Source organism: Vulpes lagopus, chromosome 2, assembly GCF_018345385.1.
Source record: "Vulpes lagopus strain Blue_001 chromosome 2, ASM1834538v1, whole genome shotgun sequence".
NCBI classification, from domain to species: Eukaryota; Metazoa; Chordata; class Mammalia; order Carnivora; family Canidae; genus Vulpes; species Vulpes lagopus.
In genome coordinates, this window is record NC_054825.1 from 44,639,328 (window position 1) to 44,662,945 (window position 23,618).

The 23,618-nt window shown below is 57.4% G+C and overlaps 1 protein-coding gene and 1 long non-coding RNA gene across 3 annotated transcripts; one reads left to right on the plus strand and one right to left on the minus strand.

Moving 5' to 3' along the window:
* On the minus strand, positions 1-11,929 carry LOC121485396. Of its 2 annotated transcripts, none has more exons than XR_005986264.1 (3): positions 11,835-11,929; positions 956-1,146; positions 1-759 (listed from the first exon to the last, which is right to left on the minus strand). It is a non-coding gene; the product is annotated as an uncharacterized LOC121485396 (long non-coding RNA). The 2 variants fall into 2 exon arrangements; XR_005986265.1 differs by lacking the exon at positions 11,835-11,929 and adding an exon at positions 10,699-11,157.
* Positions 11,892-23,382, plus strand: INSYN1 (inhibitory synaptic factor 1). The gene is made up of 3 exons (XM_041745667.1): positions 11,892-12,163; positions 12,532-13,262; positions 22,564-23,382. The coding sequence occupies exons 2-3, from the start codon at positions 13,107-13,109 to the stop codon at positions 23,269-23,271; spliced, it is 864 nt and encodes a 287-aa protein (XP_041601601.1). The 5' UTR covers positions 11,892-12,163; positions 12,532-13,106; the 3' UTR covers positions 23,272-23,382.
* The last annotated feature ends 236 nt before the right edge of the window (positions 23,383-23,618 follow it).

Genomic DNA, 23,618 nt, shown 5'->3' on the forward strand with positions numbered 1-23,618 from the left:
GGGCTCCCGGCATGGAGCCTGCTTCTCCCTCTGCCTGTCTCTCTCTCTCTCTCTCTCTCTCTGTCTACCATGAATAAATAAATAAAAAATTTTAAAAATCACATGGACTAATATGCAGCCATTAAAACAGAACATAGATTTCTCGATGGGCATACAAATATGCAGACGCTACATTGTTAATGAACAAAAGCAGGTTTGATATCAGCATTTGTAGAATAACCCTCTCTTTCTAAAAAATATTTGTTCACAAAACAAGGTAAAGATAGTTTATCTTCACAGTTGGCACCAGAAATTGTTCTCAGATGGGAACCTGTCTTTGTTTAGAAAAAAAAAAAATACCTCGGTCAACTGTTTAGTGAGATGATGGTTGCAAACCATTCAGCATGAGATAAGAAGAAGAAGTCATTTGGCTCCTGAGCAGGATGCAGAGAGAGGCACCAGGATCAGAGAAATAGGAGGGAGGGAGGCAGGGAGGTTGGCCTGGAGGAGAGGCTGAGACTGGACATGGAGGCTGGGAACACTCTGGGGCAGTGTGGGGGGTAGAGGGGATCCTTCGGGAGCTGCGGTCCCCGGCCCTTGCTTGCACAGCTACAGCATGGGCCATCTCCCCTCCTCTTCCACAGCCAACGTGGAGACAAGTCTTCCAAGCGATGAGAGTTCCTGAATGAACAGCTTTCCATTCATTCAACCACTTTGGGTTGTTTCTGGCAGGACGTATACATATTTTTTAGTTCTGTTTATTTGTACGTTCCTGATTTTCTAAAATAAACATTAAAGAGAAAAGTTAAGTTTCGAGAACCGCACATGGGGAATACACCAGAGTCAGGGACTAAATTATCTGAGTTAAAAAGTATGACCCCCCCCTCCCGCCACAGACCCCAAAGGGCCCACATGTTGCAGGCATGGTCTGGACGCACCCCCTGCCCCCAGGGTCACCCATCCACATGCTCAGCACCTTGGAACGTGGTTTTGAGAGTAACGCTCTGGGGAGACACTGGGAATTCCTGCTCCAGTCTGGAGTCTGCTCAGAGGACTCGAGTCTTCCTGCGTAGTGAACGATTGCCGTTCACTGCCGTTCACGATGATCTCCTTTTACAGGGGGGTGTCCTGCTCCTCACAAGGACTTAGACATTCACCAGATAGTATCTTAAGGTAACACCACAACAATTTTAATAATCATGCAAAAGATGTACACTCGCGCCCACAGGGTGGTTGTGTTTCGGTGCACCCCCCCCCACACACACACACCATCTTCGCCACCATCACCACCATAACCTCCAGCCTCCTTTTGATCCAAGCGATGTGCCCCGTCCAATTCCACCTGCATTTGGGGGTAGCTTGAGGTGGGCCCGAAGGGACACAAAGAAGAGGGACCGGAGGAAGGGCTGTCTGGTCCCCATCTCCCGACGTATCCCTAATCCGCACAAAATCCTGCGCAGTTCATTCACTTGGTATTCAATGGAATAATATAGCTGGTAATGAATTTGTTTTGCATTCAGTTGGATAAAAGTGTTAGTTATGAATTTATAATTTGCAGAGGGATAAGGCTTTTTTTTCTTCGAGGCGTCAGAGAAGCTGTTGCTTACAAACTTGTAATTCGCCACTGCAAATCCATCTGTAAATGACACTATTGCAAGCTGAAAATCTCTCAGGCACGAGGGATACAGCCTCAGAATTAAATTGTGTGCCTGACAAGAACCTGCTGTTCCGTCCTGCCCCCTGCTCCGTGGGCCCTCCCCTCCCCCCCAGTCCCCCTTTCTGGCTCAGCTGTGCCCATTTGCCTCCACTCACTTGGGCCCCCTCCCCTCCATTCTTACCCCCTATAGGTCCAGGGCTAGCCCCTGCAGGGGCAGGGGCTACACAGACCAGCTCAGCCAGCACAGGTGTGATCTGGGTCTGGGGCTGAACACCGAAGCCCACTCTCCACTCCTCTGTCTGGGCCTCTGTTTCCCCATCACTGGAGATCCCAGTCCCCTTAGAGATTTGTCAGCCAGTGAGAGAGCCCAGGGAGGTGCCCCCCAGCCAGGACTGAGCCCAGACTACGCCCAAGGGCCAAAGGGGCAGTGATCCCCAAGAGACCATATGGAGCCCAGCCTCTTGGCCTCAACCATCTCTAGGCTCTTGTGTTTTATAGTCTGGGTCTTTTTTTTTTTTTTTAAGATTTTATTTATTTATTCATTCATGAGGGACACAAAGAGAGAGGGAGAGAAAGGCAGAGATGGAGAAGAGGGAGAGATAGGCAGAGGGAGAAGCAGGCTCCAGGCAAGGAGCCTGACGTGGGACTCAATCCCGGGCCTCCAGGATCAGGCCCTGGGTCAAAGGCAGGCGCTAAACCGCTGAGCGCCCCGGGCTGCCCCTATAGGCTGGGTCTTATTTCCTTCTGAGCTTCTGTCGATTATTACTCGCCAAGTAATTATTATTGCTTTTCTCTTTGTAGTCAAAGTTTCCGTGAAGAGTTAGCTTAGGATGGAAAGGGAAAGAAGGCTCAACGCCCGGCGCGCTGGAGAGTGATGGTGCTGCAGGGAGGGCGGCGCGGGCCACTCTCTGAAGGCCCGTCCCAGGGACTCCATGTCCTCGCCTGGCCAGGTGCCAGGCCCAGGGCACAGGGACGCTCGGGACGGCGCAGCCTCTGCCCTGGATCCTCTGGGCTCGGCCACTGAACAGGCAGCTCGGAGGAGGCGCGCCCCCTGGTTTGGTAAAGGAGTCTGCGTGTTGTGGGGCCTGCGGCACAGGCGCCAAGACATCCAAAAGGGGCTAAGAGGAGGCTTAGCCACTGATGGGCCCCGTGGCCTTAAGCAAGTTGCTTGGCGGCCCTGAACTTCCTCAGCTGCCTGTCGGGACTTGCTGAGCCCTTGCACCACAGTCGGCCACAGGATCTGAAACCTAGCAGGGACCCGGTGTCACGGGGGGAGGGGGGGGGCCGCATAGGCCTTTCCTGAGAAGCGACCTTTCAGCCAGGACCTCAAGGATGAACGGACATTAGCTGCTTGAAGGTGGGGGAGAGTGCCCCGGGCAGAGGGGACAGCAGGTGCCCGGCCTAGAGGACTGTGTGCATCCCAGGCGCTGAAAGGTCAGCAGGGCTGATGGGTGGGAGTCCGGGGAGGTGAGGACAAAGGGCGGGGAGGTGGGGGGGAGCTGCAGGAGCCACACCAGCCAGGGGCTCCTGCGCATTGGGGATTTTAGGAAAATGTGAGACACATGATGTTTCTAAGCAGGGGAATGATACGTCTGACTCAGAGTTTTTTGAGATCCCTGTGGCTGCCACGGGGCTAATGCCTTGAAAGGCCCAGCGAGCACGTGGTAGGGGTGGATTTCACTGCCTGGTGGAGAGATGACAGTGTCTCAGACACAGCGGTGGCAGCAGAGAAGGGAGATTGGGAGACACGCGGGAGGCAGAACGAGCAGAAGTGGATTTGATGTTGGGGAGGGGGGTGTGAGGAGAGGAAGGTATAAAAGAAGCTTCCCAGAGTTTCTGTAAGAGCTGCTGAGATAGAGTAGCTGAGGGCTTGCTTCAGAGATATCCCGAGTTCAGTTTTGAATCCGATCTCCCCAGGAGGCAGAGGATCCCATGAGTCTGGAACCTGGAGAGAGTCTGGGCTGGAGATGCCATGTGGGGATGAGGGGCCACGAGCTGGGCGGGGGTGGGGGCAGGACAGAGGGGTACGAGACAGGGGTGAGGATGAACAGGATGTACAGCTGAGCCTGGAGCACTGCGGCGTTTGATGGGGGCAGGGTGGAAAGACAGAGGGAGCTTGGGGCCCGTGGTGGATATGCCCCCCACACCCCCCACAGAAATCCGGGAAGGCTTGGTGCCCCCCGAAGCTGAGGAGAAAGAGGTAGCCGACAAAAGAGGTGGTTAACTACCAAATGTAGTGGGAAGTCAGGTCAGGACTTGAGGGTGGGGCTTCTTAGAGGTCACAGGTGACCTCAGCATTTAACATTTGGCTAGAGGAGTGGTACAGGCGGGTGCCAGATTGCCAAGGAAGAGAAGTGAGTGGGAGCTGGGGAAGAAGAGGCCGGGCATGGGGACAACTCTTGGGGTAAGTCTGGCTGTGGAGAGAGGAAAGATGAGCCAGTTCTTGGAGAGGGAAGTGAGATCTTACTTTTAAGATGGAAGAGTTAGAAAGCAGGTGTAAATGCTGATGGAAAGGGCCCAGGAGAAAGAGGTGGGGGTGTGTGTGCAGGGGGTAGGATTTTTTTTTTTTTTTTTTGTATGGGGATATGATTTAACTGACAGGAGGGCAGAGAGTGAAGGGTAATGGACAGCATAAGATTCTCCAGAAGGCAGGAGGGGTTGATAACAACACAGTTTGCCCATACTGTGGGCAGACTGATGCTGTTGGCAGGGTCTGAGCATCAGAGGTTCAGGGGTGGGAAGGCTCAGGATGTGTGTTGGGGAAACCCCTGAGCTATGTGCCCTGCTCTTTCCGTCCAGCTTTTTCCACCTTAAGGATATTTTGTTTAATGAAGATGTGAGACAACAGGTATTTTAGAGATTCAATATTCAAAAAAATATAGCTGGAGAATTGACTACAGCAGACTCTGCTGGATCTGGAGGACCTGGAGGTGTCTGCTCTCTGGCAGCTCATTCTGAGGGTCAGACTCACAATGACAATGCAACATGGCAAGCGCTTGCGGAGGACCAGGCATCTGTGGTGGCGCAGAGGAGAGACGTCACACGCTGGGGGAATGTTTCAGGTAGTTCTGGCGGTTGGTGTCAAGGAAAAGGGTGAAGCAGGGGAGCATTCCAGGCAAAGAGGAGAGCAAGTATAAAGGGAGCAGTGCATGAGGAGCTCCCGGCAGAAGCCAAGGGAGCAAGAGGCTACAGAGAGGAGGCTGCAGAGACTAACAAGGGCAAACTCCCGAAAAGAGGTGAACACCAAACTAAGGAGGCTGGATTTGCCTTGTAGGGATGGGAAGCCATGGAGTGTCGTAAACAGGGAGATCAGAAAACTGATACCAGTCACGGTGGACTCCACAGAATAAATCTGAAGGTTGGCAGACCCATTAGTTGGCCATCAGCTAATTCAGAGGCCAGGGGGTTCAAGACAGGGCCTGGCCATCAGCAGAGAGAACATACCTGTCTACACAGTGTTGAGGGTAGAATGAACAGGACTTAGCGCCCCAAGGGATGCGGGAAAGTGAGAGTCTAGGATGATCACAGGTTTCCAGCTTGCATGGTGGGCTGCAGGGTGGCGCCATCCTCTGAGATGGGGGGTGATAAAAGGGGCTACATTTGGTGGGGGATAGGGGGAAGACAATGGGTTCTGATGTGGGTACACTGAGTTTGAGGTGCCTGCATGATATCCTCGTGGAAATGTCCAGCAGGCAGGTAGCAATACGATCTGAAGTTTTGGAACAGTTTCTTCTGGAAATAGCAAACTGGAGGTCAGAAACCTTTAGGGAATGTGGAAGACTTCCCTTGGGGAAGGTGTATGGAGTGAGAAGAAAGTCCAAGTGAGAACCCCCAAGGATAGGGATCCCTGGGTGGCGCAGCGGTTTGGCGCCTGCCTTTGGCCCAGGGCGCGATCCTGGAGACCCGGGATCGAATCCCACGTCGGGCTCCTGGTGCATGGAGCCTGCTTCTCCCTCTGCCTGTGTCTCTGCCTCTCTCTCTATCTCTCTGTGACTATCATAAATAAATAAAAATTAAAAAAAAACTTAAAAAAAAAAAAAGAGAACCCCCAAGGATCACCAACATTCCAGGGACCAGAAGAAGTAGGATCCTCTTTTAAAAAAAGATTTTACTTGGGATCCCTGGGTGGCGCAGCGGTTTGGCGCCTGCCTTTGGCCCAGGGCGCGATCCTGGAGACCCGGGATCGAATCCCACGTCGGGCTCCCGGTGCATGGAGCCTGCTTCTCCTCCCTCTGCCTGTGTCTCTGCCTCTCTCTCTCTCTCTGTGACTATCATAAATAAAATAAAATTCTTAAAAAAAAAAAAAAAAGATTTTACTTATTTACTCATGAGAGACACAGAGAGAGAGAGAGAGGCAGAGACACAGGCAGAGGGAGGAGCAGGCTCCATGCAGGGAGCCCGACGTGGGACTCGATCCCGGGACCCCAGGATCACGCCCTGGGCTCAAGGCAGGCGCTCAACCGCTGAGCCACCCAGGCGCCCCAGAAGAAGAATGCTAAAGGCCAACTGAGAAGCAGTGCTCAGAGGCCTGGGAAGACAATCAGTTGAAAATGAGCTATAATGTCATAGAACAGAGGGTGGACCAGCTTCTCCGGGTTAGGGCCACAAAGCGGTCACCTTGGACAGGGGAGAAAAAGTGTCTGCTGGTCTTAGCAAGAACAAGATCTTGCTCAGTGACGGTGATTCCAACAATGCAATGGCAGCTGAAACCAGGTGATAAAGCTTTTTGAAGTAATCAGAAGTGAGGAAGAAGAGGCAGCCAGTGTAGAAAAATCTTTTGAAAACCTTGTCTTGGGGGAATCCCTGGGTGGCTCAGCGGTTTAGCGCCTGCCTTTGGCCCAGGGCACGATCCTGGAGTCCTGGGATCGAGTCCTGCGTCAGGCTCCCAGCATGGAGCCTGCTTTTCTCTCTGCCTGTGTCTCTGCCTCTCTCTCTCTCTCTCTCTGTGTGTCTATCATAAATAAATAAACAAATAAATAAATAAATCTTAAAAAAAAAAAAAAAAGAAAACCTTGTCTTAGATGGGGAGATCACAGGGAGCAAGAAGGTGACAGGAATGCTCCCAGATATGGCTTCCCCGATATGAGCCCTACCACCGTCCAGCTACAGAAAAACACATGTCCTCCCTCCTCATTCCGAAATGGCCTTTCCTGGGAGATTCAGATATGGACGCTCCTTTACTTGGGGATTTTCTCATGGAAAGTTCGCCTGTAACATTATCCACTGATCCTACCTTTGTGCTCAGAAATTTCCCTAGGCCCCAAACATCGATAACAATCATATTTATGGAACACCTACTGAGCCCTGTGCTGAACATGTTACGTGGATTTAGCCCTCAAGATATCCATCAAGAAAGTGTTGACAAAGAGAGGAAACTGAAAAAAAAAAAAAAAAAGAGGAAACTGAGGCTTGGGAAGATTTAGCGAGTCACGTGGTTAGTGGAAAGCCAGGCCCCACTCCTTCTGAGCATTCAGCTTGCAGATTGAATCGTGGTTCCCTTGTGACCTGTGTGCCAACCTCAGTCCTATGCTATGAGTGGCAAGGGGTTGCGAGCTAAGAAAAACAGCTACCATTTTTCTTGTCTCCTGTGCCCCCACCTAGGACACAGTGCTTGGTGCTTCATCACTTCATTCCATCCTCAGGGCAACCCTATGCAGTCTCTATTCCTTTGACCATTTTGCAGATAAGGAACCTGAGGTTCAGAGACGGTAAGGAACTTGACCAAGATCACACAGCTGGTAAATGGCACAGTTGGAACTGAAACCCAAGTCTGCCTGATATAAATAACCTCCCAAATACCCACTCTCCCCTCTACGGCTACAGGGCAACAGCTCCCAACCCTTGGGTTTCAGGATCTTTGACATCCCACCCTCTCCAGAATCTGATCATTTAGCCAGTCACCTGTTTGCTAATATTCCCTGAATGTGTCAGATTCTTATTGGTTGTATGAGACAGAAACCCAACCAAACAAGTTGGAGCAATAAGAGGAATTTATCGGCTCTTTGAGATGGGCAGGATGCTGTTGCAGCTCCCAGGGCTGAAAGAAAGACTGCCAGGCCGTAAAAGCCAAGATTGGGACTCAGTGCCCCTAGCATGCTCTCTAAACTCCTCCCCACTCTGTTACCCTGGACTCCTGGCTGTCAGCAGCCTTTGTGGCCCAGTAAGAAGGCTTCCCTCCCCTAGCACCCACATATCAATCCTGGGGAAAGAGTCTGATGGGCTCTGCTTGGGTAGTGTTGCCTACCTCTTGGGCCGATCCCTGACCCCTGACGCTAGAGGGTGAGGTTCTATAATATGCGCAGTCTGGGTCACATGCCCACCTGCTGGCCATGGGGTAGGAAAAGTGGGAGCAGTGGGCAGCCCACTAGGTCTCGGTGACAACGGGGAGGTTCCCAAAGGAAAGGGATGCCAGAAGTAGGGTGATGGGAAACAGGCTAAAGAGGTAAAAGTCACTAACTGTTACAGTCCACCACACTGGTCCATGCGAGAGATGGGGGCAGACACGAAACAGACACCATCTTGGGGAGTCAGAGCCTCACAGAGAAATAAGGCTTTCAGACACAAAGCCGTTAATAAGAGCTGAGAGCAGCTACCATCCACGGAGCACCTACCAGGTGCCAGGCATTGGGCCAAGTACTTCTACACGCGTTATTTTATTCCAAGCTCACAATGACCCTGGAAAGTAGGTATTGTTATCATCCCTATTTTTCCGAGTCAAAGAGACATTAGAAAAACAGCTCCTCCTCCCCTTTTGGCAAGCCAGCCAATAGAGGGAAAAATAAAATGTTCATGGGCTCCTTATCCTCGCTCAGAGAGGTTAAGTGACTTGCCCAAGGTCACACAGCTAGCACATTAAATGAACATGCTTGGAAACATTCGATTAAGGGCCAAAAAAAATGCTTCTGTTTCTCTCTGCCAACTAAGGACTAGGCAAGGCTGTCCGGAGGTGGCAGGGGGAAGGGAGTATGGATCTAAGCAGAATTCTGAAGGATGGGACATCTGGGCAGGTGCCCAGGGAGGTTGAAAGGAAGAGAGAATGGGTCAGACTCCAAACGCTGAGGAAGGCAGGCCTGGGCACCACCCAGAGCCTAGTTATTGTCTCTCGCCTGTGGTCGCCCTTTGGAGATTTATAATCAGACATCTTCTGACGATCCTCTTCTCTGGTCTGCTCTGACCAGCCTACCCCTTCTTCACAGGACATATACACCAGTCCCTCTGCTTCTCCGTCTGGCTGCCCTCCTGGGGATCCCCCCACGGCATGGGGGTCCTCAACATTCAATCCACCCAGGCAGCAGAAGAAATGTCATCTCCCTTTTCCCAAATAACTCACTTCCACTGTTGAGACCCAGAATCAAATAGGTATTAAGCAGTTCCATCTCATCCTCTGAAACCAAGCTCACTGTCTCCTAATAACTCCCAGTTCGAACACGACTCCCCCATCCTGGACGTGCACAGATGGTCCTGTGGACCTAAGCTAGAAACTCCTCTATTTTCTCAGGCTCAGCCCATTTTTGATGTTGGCTATCCTTAGCATCATAGCTTCTATGAAAATGGTTGGTGGGACTATAGGATTCCACTTCTGTGAAGTGCCAAGAGTAGTTACATTCACGGACACAGAAAATAGAAGAAGGGTGGTTGCCAGAGTCTGGGGGATGAAGAATGGGCAGCCAAGTGTCACTTAGACTCACTTCTGTTCCTCACGAACCATTCAGCACCCAATGCCCAATGATAGGGCTCCTGCCACCTTCCTTTTCTTTCTCACCCCCCCAAAAACCTGCCCCTGCCACACCACCGGTGGCCTCCTAAGTCCCAAGGCCAGTGAGCACTTTCCATTCCTTCTCCCAGCAGCTCTCTGCAGCTTTTGACACGGCTGAGCATGCATTCCTCCGAACCCCGTCCTCCCTGGCCTGCAAGATGCCCTATCCTCTCTATTCTCCTAACTCCCTGACTGTTCCTGCTCCATCTCACTCGGGGGCTCTTTTCCAAAGTTCCAGCCTACACTTACTGCTTTTGGTACTAGTCTACACAATCGTCCTGCTTAATCTCGTCGCCTCCAATGATGATTCAATTGAAAACAAACCAACCTCTCCGGGCCGGGCATAACAGGTCCATACAGTCGACTGTCCTTGGGGTATCACCACGTGTCCCAAATTGGACTGCTCATTTTCACCCCAGACCCGTTCTTCCCCACTGCTCTCTCATGAAACTGGCAGCACAACCGTCCACCCAGTCTCCCAAGCTATAAGCCGTCAGCTGTAAGAGGCATCCTGGACTCTCCCTCCCTCTCAAAGTTCAGCCAGTCCCTAAGTCCTGTCCAATTCTCCAAAATTCTTTCTCAAAGCATCCCATCCACTCCATCTCTGCTCCCACCCCCACCCCCCACCCAGCTGAATTCTTGCAACAGCCTCCTAACTGGTCTCCTCCTTGTGGCCTGGCCCTCAGCGTTCCTGTCCACAACACCACGGGAGGGATCTCCTGAGAAGGTGAGCAGGAACAGACCCCTCCCTGACATCATCACTCCCCTCTGCCCCTGGGAGGAAATCCTAGCGCCTGACTGTGGCCTCCAAGTCTCTCCAGGATCTGGTCTTCCTCCAACCCACTCCCCCCACCCCACCCCCTCCAGCTGTCAAATAGGCATCTCCAAAGGACACAGTTGGCTCAAACTCCCCTCCCCTCCCCTGTGCCTCGGAGCCTCCCCCCTAACTCTCCTCCCTGCCAGGAGCGCTCATCCCCACCTCCCCCATACTGACAGTCACCTGGGTAACTCCTACTTCTCCTTCCAGATGCAGCTCAAGGGTTGCCTCCTGGGAGAGCCTGCCAGCCCCTGACCCGGGTTGCTCCCCGCCCTCCCCAATCCCTTACCATCTATTCCAGAACTTGCCTTTGTCCTGCATTGACCCCCCCTACTCCCCCAGGAGCTGTAAGCTGTAAGCAATGCTGCCTCTCCTTCCCGAAGCCCCAGAGTCCAGCGTGGGGCCTACCGGGAAGGCGCCGAATACGTGGAACAAATGTCGAGCCAATGCACAGAGTAACCGAAGCAATGAGCTGTGTCCCGGGCATACCTGTCGCCAGGGCCTCCAGCTCCCCGCGGGGCCTTGCGCAGAGCTGGGCGCGCAGTAGGTGCTCAGTAAAGCCTGTCTGTGTTCTGAGATTTCTGAGATTCCTGAAATTCTCCGCTTCCAGGCGAGGCCTGGGGTGGGTTGGGGTGTGGGAAGGGGCAGAGGGGAAGGTCTGGGTGCGGAAGGCTCAGGCCAAAGAGGCGCTCGGGCGCCCCGCGGTGGGGGCGGGGTCACGGGGCGGGGGGGCGCCGGGGTCCCGCGGGGTCGCTCCGGGCGAGGGCGCCTCCGGCCCGGGGCGCGGGGCCCGCAGCGTCACTCGGAGCCGAGCCCCCGGCGGGCGCGCTCGGCGCTGGGCGGCGTGTGTGTCGCTTTAAAAGCTCCCTCCCGGCGCGCGGGGCCGCCCTTCTCCGCCAGCGCCGGGCCGGGCCGGGCGAGCGGGCGCCGCTGCGGGAGGCGGCGGGGGGCGGCCGGGCCGGCGGGGGCGGCGGGGCCGAGGGGCGGCGGGGCCGAGGGGCGCTCGGGCCGGAGGGGCGGAGGGGCCGCGGGGCGGAGGGGCCGAGGGGCCGAGGGCGCGGGCCAGGCCGGCGGGGCCCCGCGGGGCCGGGCAGCGCAGGGCCGGGCGAGGCGGCGGAGGGAGGCCCCCGGCCCCGCGCCGCTCTGCCCCCCGCTCCCCGCAGCCTCACCCGCGCCCGGGGGCTGGCGACGCGGCGAGCCGGGCGGAGAGCGCAGCGCGGCGGAGGCTGCGAGCCCCGGGCGCCCGGGCCCGGCCCGCCGCGCGCCCCCCTGCGCTCGCCTCCCCTCCCCCTCCGCGCCCCCTGCGCTCCCCTCCCTCCCCGCACCCCTGCGCTCCCCTCCCCTCCGTGCCCCCCTGCGCTCCCCTCCCCCCCTCCGTGCCCCCTGCGCTCCCCTCCCCTCCGTGCCCCCCTGCGCTCCCCTCCCCTCCCCCTCCGTGCCCCCCTGCGCTCCCCTCCCCTCCCCGCACCCCTACGCTCCCCTCCCCTCCCCCTCCGTGCACCCCTGCGCTCCCCTCCCCGCACCCCTGCGCTCCCCTCCCCTCCGCGCCCCCTGCTCTCCCCTCTCCTCCCCCCTCCGCGCCCCCCGCGCCCCGGCCCCGCCCGCCCCCGCGGACCTGCACGCACCGAGCCGAGCCCGGGGACGCCCGCGTGGGCTGGGGGATCCCCGCGCCCTCCGCGCCCTCCGCGCCCTCCGACGCCGGCCCACGCGCGGGCACCTGTGGCCTCGGGCCCCCGCGCGTCCTGCGGGAGGCCGGTCCTGCCCGCGTCCCGGGAGCGCGGAGGCCCCGCCCCCACCGCCCCGATGTCTCCCGCGGCGCCCCTGGGGACCCCCCCGCGGCCAGGGGCAGACTCCAGACACAGAAGCCCGCCCTAGGGAGCCTGGGGGGCCCCCCGACCTCCCCTGGGGCTTGGCCCCCGACGCTGCTCGGAAGGAAGGCCGGCGCCCCCCGCAGGTGAGTCCGGGCCGCGGAGCGGGGCTCGGGAGGGAAGGCGGGGCCGCGGGAGGGAGGGTCGGCCCGGGGCACCGGCGGGCAGGCCGGCTCGCAGACCCGCGGAGCAGGCCCGGCTGCTGGGGGGGGCTGGGGCAGGGCGCCCCCCGGCAGGCTGAAGACTTCTGCCTTGAAAGCAGGGGCTCCTTCATTTCCTTCCAGGGGAGGGGCTAGGCCGCGGACGGTGCCTCCACCAGCCCTCCCCACAAAGGGGGGAAAAATACCCCATTGCCGCGACGAAGGGTGCAGGCCGGCGGGAGGAGGGAGGCAGCGGCAGTGCCGGCTGGTGCTGCAGCCTGGGAGGGCTGACGCCAGGCTTGCTCTCTCTGCAGGGGGCTGCCCTTCTCCCGTCCGTCCGGCTCGGTTCGCGGAGCTGCCCAGCCTGGACCCCCTCCACAACCACATCTGGAAGACCCACCCCAGCCACGGCCCTCTGCAGGTGTCAGTCGCTCTCGGAGACCTCTGCCTTTGCAACTGCCCAGGAGTTGTGAGGGATTACAGCCGCCTTCCCCCATCCCAAGGGCATCTCTTACCCCGAGTCCCTGCAGAGTCATCCCCCTGTCTCTGAGTCTGGGACCAGCCAGAGATCAGCTCGGCGTTGTCTCGTCGTGGCTTCAAGTCCTGGAGACCACTCCTGAGACCCAAGGCCCTCCCCCTGTTCTGTGTCCTCACCTCGATCCCCTCTGTCATCCTCTGTCGTCCTCGGGGTGTCCCATTCCCCGCCCAGAGGCAGAGGAGGCGGCGGGGCAGGGGGCAGGGGCCGGGTGAGGGCCACCCAGGGCCAGGGTGGGCTGGCGGGCCGTTAAGATGTGGAGCTGTGCCTGGCCGAGGGGGGCTCTGTGGAGGCAGACGCAGCGAGTGCCCGGCTGGGGGGAATATGGGCAGGCCTGCAGCGACGTGGTAAAGGATGAACATTCGGGGCACCCCGGACCTCGGGCAGCCCAGTGACGACCCCAGCAGTGGTGGCCAGCGGGAGCGGATTCGACAGCGCATGAAGATGGTCATCGGGCAGCTCGAGGGCATTCTGCAGGAACTCAAGGAGGTGGCCAAGGAGCTCAGGGAGGTGAGTGAGGGGCCAGACCGACCCCAGACCAGTTTTCCTGAGCCTGGCACAAAAACAGACTCACATATGTGTTTCGGTGTGTGTGTGTGTGTGTGTGTGTGTACTCAAAGCTGTGTGCACATGTGTCGCTTTGCTGGATGCTTCCTTCTCCTTGTTCTCCTTTCCCCAGATCTGCTTTGCTAGAAATCTCCGCATACTCCAGGACTAGAGGGGCCCTGGTGTTGTAGAGTCGGCTTGGGCAGCGTGTTGTGGGACCACATTTCTGTGGTTAGCACTCAGGGTTGCCAAGGTGACAAATATAGACTAAATCCCACCATAGCCTCTTAGTGGGAGATACTCTCCTGGGGCCCAAGCTGGCTTCTGACCCCGCCATCTGCCTCCTAGACTCTGAGCTGCTCAGAAGGGGCTCTGCGGGGGTGCCGATGACCCTACTAAGGAGGTCCAGCTAGGAGCATTCTCCAGAAATCACACAGCCACTCAGAACCCTTGATCCTAGAGAAGTTAAAGCCAGCTCTGCCCTCCCTGTCCTGAGATGGGAACGAGTCCAGGGGGCTGCTAGTGGAAACCAGAGTTCCTGTGGACGTCGGTGGGGGGCAGGAGTCTCGTCTAAAGGCATGTGTCCCTGGCCACAGTTCTGAATGTTTTTGCCAAGGCTTGAAAAGTCACTGAGAGATCCTGGGATGTGTGTCCCTTTCTGTCTCTCTAAGCGGAGCTCGGTTTAATTACTGCTTCCCACATCGCTGGGGTAATGAGGTACACATGTCCTCAGCCCTGCCCCCTGGGCTGTGTTCAAGCCCAAAATGCATGACCAGCGTTCTGAGCCGCTGGCCTGAATTTGCCCACTGGGTGCCATTATGCCAGCCAGGTGGGCTTTAGGCAAATTTCAACTCCCTGTAACCAGGGCCCCTGCAGAGAGAGCAGAGAGAGTGATTTAACGGGAGTTATGGGTTCATGCTTTCCCCAGCCAGTTGTGCAAGAGCTGGGAGTCTCCAGGAGGACCGAGGAGAGGAGATGATGGTGGGTGCCAACCCCAGCCTGGCCTGAGAGCCAAGGAGCAGGAGATGTTTGAACGGAGCTGTATCCGGAGCAGAGGGGTTGTGGAGAGGCTGGGACATGAACTGGAGGTGGGGCAGGGCAGCCACTCAGCCCAGAATCAGCCTTGTGGTCAAAGGCCAGAGGCCTCTGAGCCACCCCTCCTCCCCCAACCCCATTGGTCCAAAGGCCAGATGCCTCGGAGTAACCCCTCCTCCCCCAGGCCCCCTCATCTTTCCCCACCCCATCTTTTTCTAGATGCACTGTGGGTCTCTCAGGGTCGTGGGAGCCATCCAGAGTCTCAGCCTTGGGCAGGGGCATGGGACCTATGCCAAGAAAGGAGCCCACCCAGAAAAGAGCCAGGATTGATTCTAAGCCTGGAAATCATACAGCCCAGAACCTACTCCCAATCAAGCATCTCCCAAGGAGCATCTCCCAAGATCCGCCTCCCCTGTCGCTCCCCCCCACCCCCGCCCCGGGCATAGTCATCCAGAACTTAAAGACATCTCACAGGTCATCCATACCAGCCCTGTCCATTTTCTGTTTGAAGGAACTGAGGCCCAGAGAGGGCTAGGAGCTTATTCAAGGTGGCACAGCCTACCAGTGGCAGAACTAACTAGAACTTAGGTTCCTGTAGCCTATTCTGAGGCTGGAGCAGGTGGGCAGGCAGGTGACCTTTTGGCATTTTGGCAAAGGTCTTCTGGAGATGATAGCTTACACTCTTGCTGTGATGCTTTGAGGGGTTGCCCTTCTGGGGATGAGGCAGGGGGATCAGAAGCACTAGGATTTATTTGCAGATCTTTTAGATGTTCCCTCTCGCCCTCCTCAGCACAAACACTCATACCCCGTGTCCCGAACAGCAGAACTTCAGGTTCACAGGCTGCCCAAAGGCCTGAGCCCGGACAGAGAAAGATGAGCTCCCTCCCCCTATACACCCTGTAGGCCATGTGCCTCCACCTAAGACTTTGGCAGGTTGCTATGGCAACCAGCATCTACCCCGTATGCCACCGCCTGCCCGCTGCCAATGGCACCCAGCTGGGAGGGGGGCAGGCCTCAGAACTCTCCCACCCCCCAGGCGAGGTCTGGACACAGGGTGGTGGATAGAAGTGAGTGTCAGGGAAGGCAGGTGAGGCTCTGGGAGGCCCCGGGCAGAAAAAGAGACCCCATAGCTGACTTCCTGTGGGATGGGATTTGTCAGGGACATGGGTTACCCAGTGGGAGGGCCAGGCCTTGGTTTGGGGTGAGGGGCTGCCGACCTCTGTTCCCTGGAACCTGTGATTCTGGCTCTTGATCCTCCAAGGGGGCTTCTAAAGCTGGATCTAGCTGGTTCTTCTCAGTCCCTTTGTATGGCGGTTTTCCACTGGGCCTAAATAGACCCAAGGTCGAGAGGGTGGCAGGCTCTTCTTCACTCATCATACCCCCCTCCACAGACACCACCAGCTCAGGACTCACTGAGCCGGGTTCCCTCTCAGGAGAGCAAAGCGCTTAGATGTGAAGACAAGATGCACATGTGAGGCTGCCAGGGAGCAGCCCAGGATGCTCGCTTGAAGGAGCAAGGCCAGCTTTCTACCCCTCGGCCATCCTCTTCCTCCTCCTGCTGCTCACTTCCCTGGCCCCAGATACCACTGACCCTGGCAGACTCCCATGATCCTCTTGAGCATACAACCTAAAATTCATAGAAAGATGAGAGACAAAGCCTTTCCTCCCCAAACCCCTAAGCCTCAGCCTGCTCATCTCTGAAACGGGGATGCTGATCATTCCCATCTCAGAGTGCTCTTCAAGGGTTTATCTGGGGCTTGGCATGTGGCAAGGGGGTCTAGCACACAACCAAAGGTTTTGGGGTTCCCTCTCCCAAACCTCCCCCGCCCTCCCAAACCCCTGCTGCCCCTCTCACCGGCTCCCCACAGGATAGGGGCAGGTTCTGTCCCATGGGTGGAAAAAGTATCTTAATGGACTAAGTGAGGTGAGGAATGTAAAAGTGCTTTGAAAACAAAACAAAACAACAAAAAAAAAAGGCTGCAGAGGGATGTCACAGTCAATCATTAATTAGCCCTCATTCTCCTAGGTTCCCCAACACTCCAGGATGCCAGGCCAATCCCAGCAGGCTCTCAAAGCTCCGCAAAATTCTGTGCATCTTCACTTAGGTAGAGATGCAGTACAGCCCAGAGGCTAAGAGTGTGGGCTCTTGCGGCCAGAGACCTCTGGTGCAAATCCGGTCCACCCCGCTCCTAGCTGTGTGAACTTGGTAAAGCTACCTCACCTGTCTGAGCTTCCATTTTCGGGAAGGGAGGATACTGAAATGAGGATACTGAATTTTATGCCTCCACAACCAACCCCACGTTTGCTCTAGGAATGAAATGTGATGCTGTTTATAAAGTACTTAGCACAGGGATGGACACAAAACTAGCCCGTCTTTTAGGTATTATTAATGAGACATTCTTACACTGGCCTGCCCCCTACTCTGGGTACAACCTTGTTGTTTTGGAGGGCTGTCGGCTTCTTAGCCATGATCAGAGTGGGCAGAGGCAGGAGCCAGGCCTCCTGGCCAGCACCCTTCGGCCTCTCCTGCAGTAGGCAGTGCCACCCTCTCCGACTTGGAAAGGGGAGGAGAGTGACAGTGACAAGGGGATGGAATCTCCACTGAGATGCCTTTTGAACAGAGACCCAAAGGAAAAGAGGGTACGAGACAAATGGATATGTAGGAAAAGAGCCTTCCAGGCAGTGGGAGCAGCTAGTGCAAAGGTCCTGAGGAGGAAGTGTGGAAGTGTACGTGGCATGTTCGAGATCAACAAGGAAGCCAGGGCAGCTGGAGTGGAGTGAACCAGCAGGAGAGAAGCAGGAGGAAAGGTCAAAGAGAGAGCAGAGAGTCAGATGACACAGAGCCTTGCGGGCCATGGTATGAAATTCGGATTAATCCTCGGTGAGAATCCCAACATGCTCCCCAGGAACCTCCTCTTGTGATTCTGGGTGGGAATCTGCCTCTCCCCTGCTCTCCCTGTTCCCCACCAGCCAGGGGGGCCCCCCCACGGGCGGGGGTAGAGACTCTCATCCTTGCCCTCCCAGATGTTGAGCTTATCCTAAGCAGTTACCTGGCTTCCTCCTCCTCCCCAAGGTGTCACTCAGTGTGGGAGCTTGAAAATGGTCCTCGGGCTCACCACCAGCGTCTGCTATGTCATCACTGGCTCTCGGGTGGTCACAAGCTGCTCACCTTAGCGGTGGCCTTGGAGGGTCTCCCCACCTAATATTCCCCGGGGGGCAGGCCCGCTGGCAATTGCGCAGTCCCACGGGCTGAGCGCTGTGTATGGGGTGGCCTGGGAAGCAAGGGCCGTGCGGGCACGAGATGGATGTAGCCTGGCCAGGAAGCAGCTGGGGCAGGAGAGGCTGGGGACCACGGAGCTGTGCCAAAGTGGGTCAGCTCCATCACCCGCAGCTCAGCAAGAATTGTGCAGATTTTTTTCTTATTATTTTTTTCCCCTCACCTTCCTTTCCTCCCTTTTCCCTTTGCGCTCTCCTCCTTTGGACAGATTCTCAAGGCTCCCTGGCCAATTAGGCCAAATTGCAGGATGAGAGTCATGAATCACAGTCCCCTCTCTCCCCCCTGCCCAGCTCCACAGCCCCCCCCCCCCAGGAAGACAATAAATAACATAATCACAGAATTAAAAAATAATCAGTGGTCATAAATAATGCAGATCCCCAGTTATATAACCAGCTGCCTAGGGAGCTTGGAGGGAGGGGAGGAGGTAGCAGCTTGTCGAGTGAGGTGAAGGGGCCAGAGGTGAGGGAGGCACCAGGATGGAGGACCCGGGAGTCCCAGAACTCCCGGGCCCTCCGTCCTGGCTCAGGGACCTTAGGGGACACAGATGTGCTTTCCTTGAAGTGGGGCCTCAGCCAGGGCTGGAGGGAAGGGTGGGGCAGGCGGGACAGGGCTGTGGAACTCCTCAGAAAAGCAGCCCCCAGCAGGTTTTATAAGCCCTGTCTCAATTCACCCACTCACCCAATGGCTGTATTTGTAATGAGTGCGCCAATCTGGGGGGGGGGGCGTGATGGGCAAGACGTCCCCAGTCCCACCCCTCATGGGGCTTACCCATGAGCCCATCTCCTGGGGAGATGTCAATCATTTAACATATTTGCACATAAAAGTGTAGCGGTGATAAAACTGGAAAATATTTTTAGGAAAGGCACAGAGTACCTTCAGGGCCTATGACAGGGCCCCTGTCCGCAATGGAAGGGCAGGGAAGACTTGCCTCTGGGAGTGAGATGGGGCGAGTAGCCAAGGAGGGAGCCTCTCGGGTGAGGCCCGGGGCGGACGTGGGCCCGGTGCAGTGCGTAGCGCTGGCGAGGAGGCAGGCCTGGCGGTGGCGGCTGCCCACTGGCAGCCAAGGGCCCGTGGCCGGCGTTGGGAGTGGCTTGTGTCTGAGAGGCTCAGGAGTCTGGGGAGCAGGGGGTGCTGGAGGCTGAGGGGTGCTGCGGTCCTTCTAGGCTGATTACCAAGTGCCTCGAATGCAGCGGGAACTGGACAGGAAGCGGCCACCAGACAGGTACAGTCAGGGGAGGGAGCCACGGCTGAGAGCAGGACCGTGGTTGGGGACGCCCCTGAGATGGGGCCTGGAGCCCCCAGCAGGTCTGTCCCGGCCCTCAGCCCTGCCCCACCCCCCAAATCCAGTAATTCTTGTCCTTAAGGTGCCAGGACTCCTGACCCGGGGCCTCAGCTCTGCTCCTCCCAGTTGCTGGGCCTTGCCTTAGCCTCCCCGCCAGCAAGCATGGTGACGGGGTGAAGCCAACGGCTACTCCAGTCCCCCTGGCTCTGAGGTTCTGTGATCCTGTCATTTTTATGCTGTCATTTCTCTCTCCGTTCTCTCTCTCCCCCTTCTATTTCTTTCTGTATATATAATTATTTCCCCGCACTCCAAGACAATCCCAAATTACACGCAGGCAAAATGATTATTAAATTTCAGAGAGAAATCACAGATTTCAAGGCATCCGGAGCAGACAGGCAGGTGAGGTAGGGCCTGCCCGCCCTCTGCCCTCCCCACCGGCCCCATGAAATGAGGTACAGGGGCCCTGCATGCAGTCCAGGGACCCTTGGCCCATCACTCCCCTTTCTGGTCCTCACTCAGGTCATTCATCATGTGGGTGCTCCCGTCCCTCACTGTCTGGGCCAGATTCGCTTCGAGCTTCATTACCGTTCGGCTTTTAGAACCTCTTCTGCTTCTGCTCTGTCTGGAGACAGACCTGCTTTAGGGAACGTAGATGTCACCCACGTGCTGGGCTTTGAAATGCCCAGTAGGTCCCATTCCTCCACCACAGGCGCTGGAACTGTTCCCCTCAGAATGTCACTCCATTGGTAAAGAGCTGATGCCCATCTGCTCTTGGGCCTGGTGCCAGGGGCTGGGTCACATATTAGCACCCACGGGTGCACAGAGGGCATTGATAGTGTGTGCTGCTCCACCTGCTTTGCATGCATCGTGCCATTAAATCCTCACAACAGCCCCATCAAGCAGGAGCTACTAGAAATCCCCCTTATGAAGACACTTGGGCACAGAGATGCTGGGTAACTTGGCTGAGGCCACAGGGCCAGTCAGCCGTGAGGCCAGGACCAGACGCTAGGGCAGACTCCAGAGGCCGGGTCCTTAAGTGCCGGGCTGTGCGGACTCTGCAGTGTAAACCACATTCATATCTAGTTAGTCCCCATCGCCTTGGTGAGGAGAGGAGGGTCAGCCCATTTTACAGGGGAGGAAACTGAAACTCAAGACTTACAGAGAGGAAAATCATCTGCCTCAAGCTCCTTAGATGCGATGCGGCCTACCTGGGGTTTGACACCAAGCCTCCCTCTGTCCCATCCGTCCACACTCCCAGGATGAAACCAGAGAAGGACGACCTAATGGAGGAGAGAAGGGGCCCGAACGTGAAGTCTGCCTGAGCAGCCAGCCAGCAGGAACTTCTTGGGCGGACAGGAGTGTGTGCAAGCCTGACAGCCTTGGGGGTCCTGCCCTATGCACCCCAGATCTTCCTCACGGGGCATTAGGAGCCCCTCTTCTGAGCCTGGCCTGGCCTCAGCCAACCCTTTGTGGTCACAGCTGGTCATCCACCCAGAGTCCTGTTAGCCGTGTCCCTGTGCTGCCACAGCCACAGACTCAGGCTCAGCTGGATCTGGGAGACTCATTGGAGGATGTGACTGCCCCAGAGACACAGGGCTTCCCCTGAGGCTGGCAATGCCCTGAGGTGCTATCTCTTCACCGGCTTAAATCCCCAGGCCCCCGGGGCCAGTGATTCTCAAAGTGTGCCCCTGAACTAGCACCTGGAAGCATGTCGGATATGCTCCTTCTCAAGCCCCACCCGGGACCTACTGATCAGAGACTCTGGGGAGTAGGTTGGCGCACACTCCAGTTTGAGAGCCCCCTGCCCTGGGCCAGGGCTCCCACCCCTCAAGTGGGTCTTCGGTTAAGCAAGGGCTCCTGGGGGAATGTGAGCTTCTCTGAGGTATAGGGGGAGTCACTCGCGGGTGGCGGGCATAGGGAGGGTGGCCAGATTGGAGAATGGGGCCCTGTCCCCACTGCCTGCCCAAGCCCAGAAATCACAGCAGCAGCTCATGGTGGTGTGCAGTCTTACGGGGACCCTCGGGGGAGGGTGGGAGCCTCGGCTCCCCCTAGTTTCTGGTGACTTTGGCCCATCTTCTAGAAGCTCAGGAGATGATGATCTCTTGGGTAGAAAGCCTGACACGTAGTAGGTTCTCAGAGATGGGAGACGATGTCACTTTTATCACCAAAGCCCCACGGAGACTCTTCACTGCCCTTCTCATTGTCCCTCATGAGGCGCTGGTGAGGATGGCAGGGCTGGGGTCACCATGCTTAAGTGGCTGAGGCCCAGAGAGGTTGTGTGACTTACCTGAAGACACACAGAATGATGTCTAAGCTTAATCTGGAACCCAAGTGTCTGGACTCCCCCGGTTCTGCAGGCTTCAGCCAAGTGTTCCCAGCACCCCTCGGGCCTGGGGCCATGTGGAATGGGCACCCCTAGGCAGGGACAGCCCCAAACAGCTTCCCTAGTCATCCCTATAAACACAGAGTCCTAGAATATCAGAGATGGAAGGAACCTTGGAAGTAAACCCTTCGCACAGCATCCCCATTTACAGATTGAGAAACTGAGGCTCAGAGGGAAAATGATGACCAGGTCACTGTCGGATGCCCCCGCCCCCGTTCCTGACCAAGTAAACGTCCCGCTGACCCCAACGCCTCCTGGCTCGTGGCTGTTGGCCTTGCTTTGGTCTTGCACTTTGGGGCACTCCCCACCCCACTCCTCACGAGCTCCTCGCACATCCCAGACAGTAGTCATCCTCGTAAAAGTTTGTTAGACTTCTTAGTTAATTCATTAACTGGCCGCCCTGCCCCCAGGAAGAGACCCCAGCGAGGTGCCGGGAGGGGTCCTGGGCCAGTGGCTCCCTGTGTATGTCCTGTCCTTGGGTCTCCCCGTCCCTCTGCTTTGCTGTCGTCGTCGTTTTGCCATTTTTGTCTTTGCTCTGAATCATCATTCCTCCTCCTCTTACTCTGTTCCCTCCCGACGTCGCTGGTAGGGTCTCCCTTCACCGGGTTTCTGTGCTGAGGGGGCGTCCCGAGGCAGGCCACCCGTAGGGAGGCAGGGGCGGGGGGGTACAGTGCCCTCCACAGCCGGCTGCCCCCCCGGTGCCCGTGAGGAGCGGCTTTGGCTCTGGCCAGCTCGGCCAGGGCCGGGGTTCCTCTCTGCTCACCAAGTGATGCTGTCCTATTCCTTCCCCACCAGCCACGCTTGATCTCCCCCTCTCTGAGGGGGCAGGGCAGGAGGGAGGTGGCTCCAGGGTGTCCCCGGGGGAGAGGCGCGGCCCGGCGGCACAGGGTAGCCCAGGATGCTTTGGAAAACCTGGGGAGGGTCTTCCTTATGGGCACCCCGTATCCTCTCCTCTATGAAGGGGTGTGGCCCGCTGTCCTCTCCGCTGAGTGGCCTTGCTGCAGCGTCAGCCCTCTGTGGAAGGCCACCTCCCAGGCCACCTCCCAGTCAAGGGAAAACCGAGCTCTGAGCACCGGGGCTGCACCCAGGACAGCCTGTGGCTTTGGGAGAGTGGGTGTGTGAGTGGATGGGTGCAGGGCCAGGAGGGGAGACTGAGGAAGGAGAGGACGCGGGGGGATGGCCCAAGCAAGCTCTGCTCACCCCGGTGCAGCGAGACCTCGGGGGTCGTGGGTGGGCACCTGGCGGGGTGCGGCCGGGGCCCCTCACCCCTCTCTCCTGGCCCCGCCAGGTGGTGAGCCAGATCGATAAGCTAACCTCAGACTTCGACTTCGAACTGGAGCCAGACGACTGGACCACAGCCACTGTGAGCAGCACCTCCAGCAGCGACAAGGCGGGCGTGGGCGGCCCCTTCGACCTGGGCCACCTGGACCTCGTCACGGCCGACATCCTCTCGGACAGCTGGGAGTTCTGCTCCTTCCTGGACGCGTCCACCCCCTCGGACTCTGTGGACGGCGCCGAGCCCTCGCGGCCGGGGGCTGGCCCCGACTACCGGCTCATGAACGGCGGCACGCCCGTCCCCAACGGGCCCCGGGTGGAGACCCCGGACTCCTCCAGCGAGGAGGCCTTCAGCGGCGGCCCGGCCAAGGGCCAGCCCCAGCGGACCCCAGGCACCCGTGAGAGGGTGCGCTTCAGCGACAAAGTGCTCTACCACGCCCTGTGCTGCGACGACGAGGAGGCGGATGGCGGGGCGGCGGCCGAGACGGGCCTGTCCCCAGAGCCCCCCCGCCCCGAGGCCCCGGTGGGCGCCCCCAAGCCCCCGCCCGCCCCCTGCAAGCCCAGGCGCCCTCCGCTGACCAGCTGCCGCCCGGGCCCCGCCGCCCCCGAGCAGACCCGGAGGGTCACAAGGAACAGTAGCACCCAGACGGTGTCCGACAAAAGCACTCAGACGTTGCTGCCCTACACGGCTGCCAAACAGAAGGCCAAGGGGAAAAACTAGGGGCTTGGGAGGGGCCCGGGGGACAGTGGGCACATAGAGCTATAAATATATATATATATACATATATATATATATTTAAACAAACGCAGTCATAATAAAATTTTAAAATGCTAAGGATCTAGCCCCAAAGGCCCCAGAGCTTTCACAGAGCTCGTCTTAGATGCAGAGATGCCTCCTCCCCCTCTAGGCACCCCCTGGGCGGCCAGAACCGCCGCCCTTCCCTCCTTGCAGGGTTCCTGAAAGGGTTATCCAGGGGCGTGTGAATCAGGTGAGAGAGGCCTCCCCTGGGATTCCCTCCCCGGCCCCTAAGCACAGCGGAGGCCTTTGGGGCTGTCCTGGAGGGGACT

Excerpts from the sequence above, each read along its gene's own strand:
- INSYN1 (XM_041745667.1), top strand. The coding sequence starts at position 13,107 with ATGAACATTCGGGGCACCCCGGACCTCGGGCAGCCCAGTGACGACCCC. Across the intron at positions 13,263-22,563 it reads TGGCCAAGGAGCTCAGGGAG|GTGGTGAGCCAGATCGATAA; the intron begins GTGAGTGAGGGG and ends TGGCCCCGCCAG.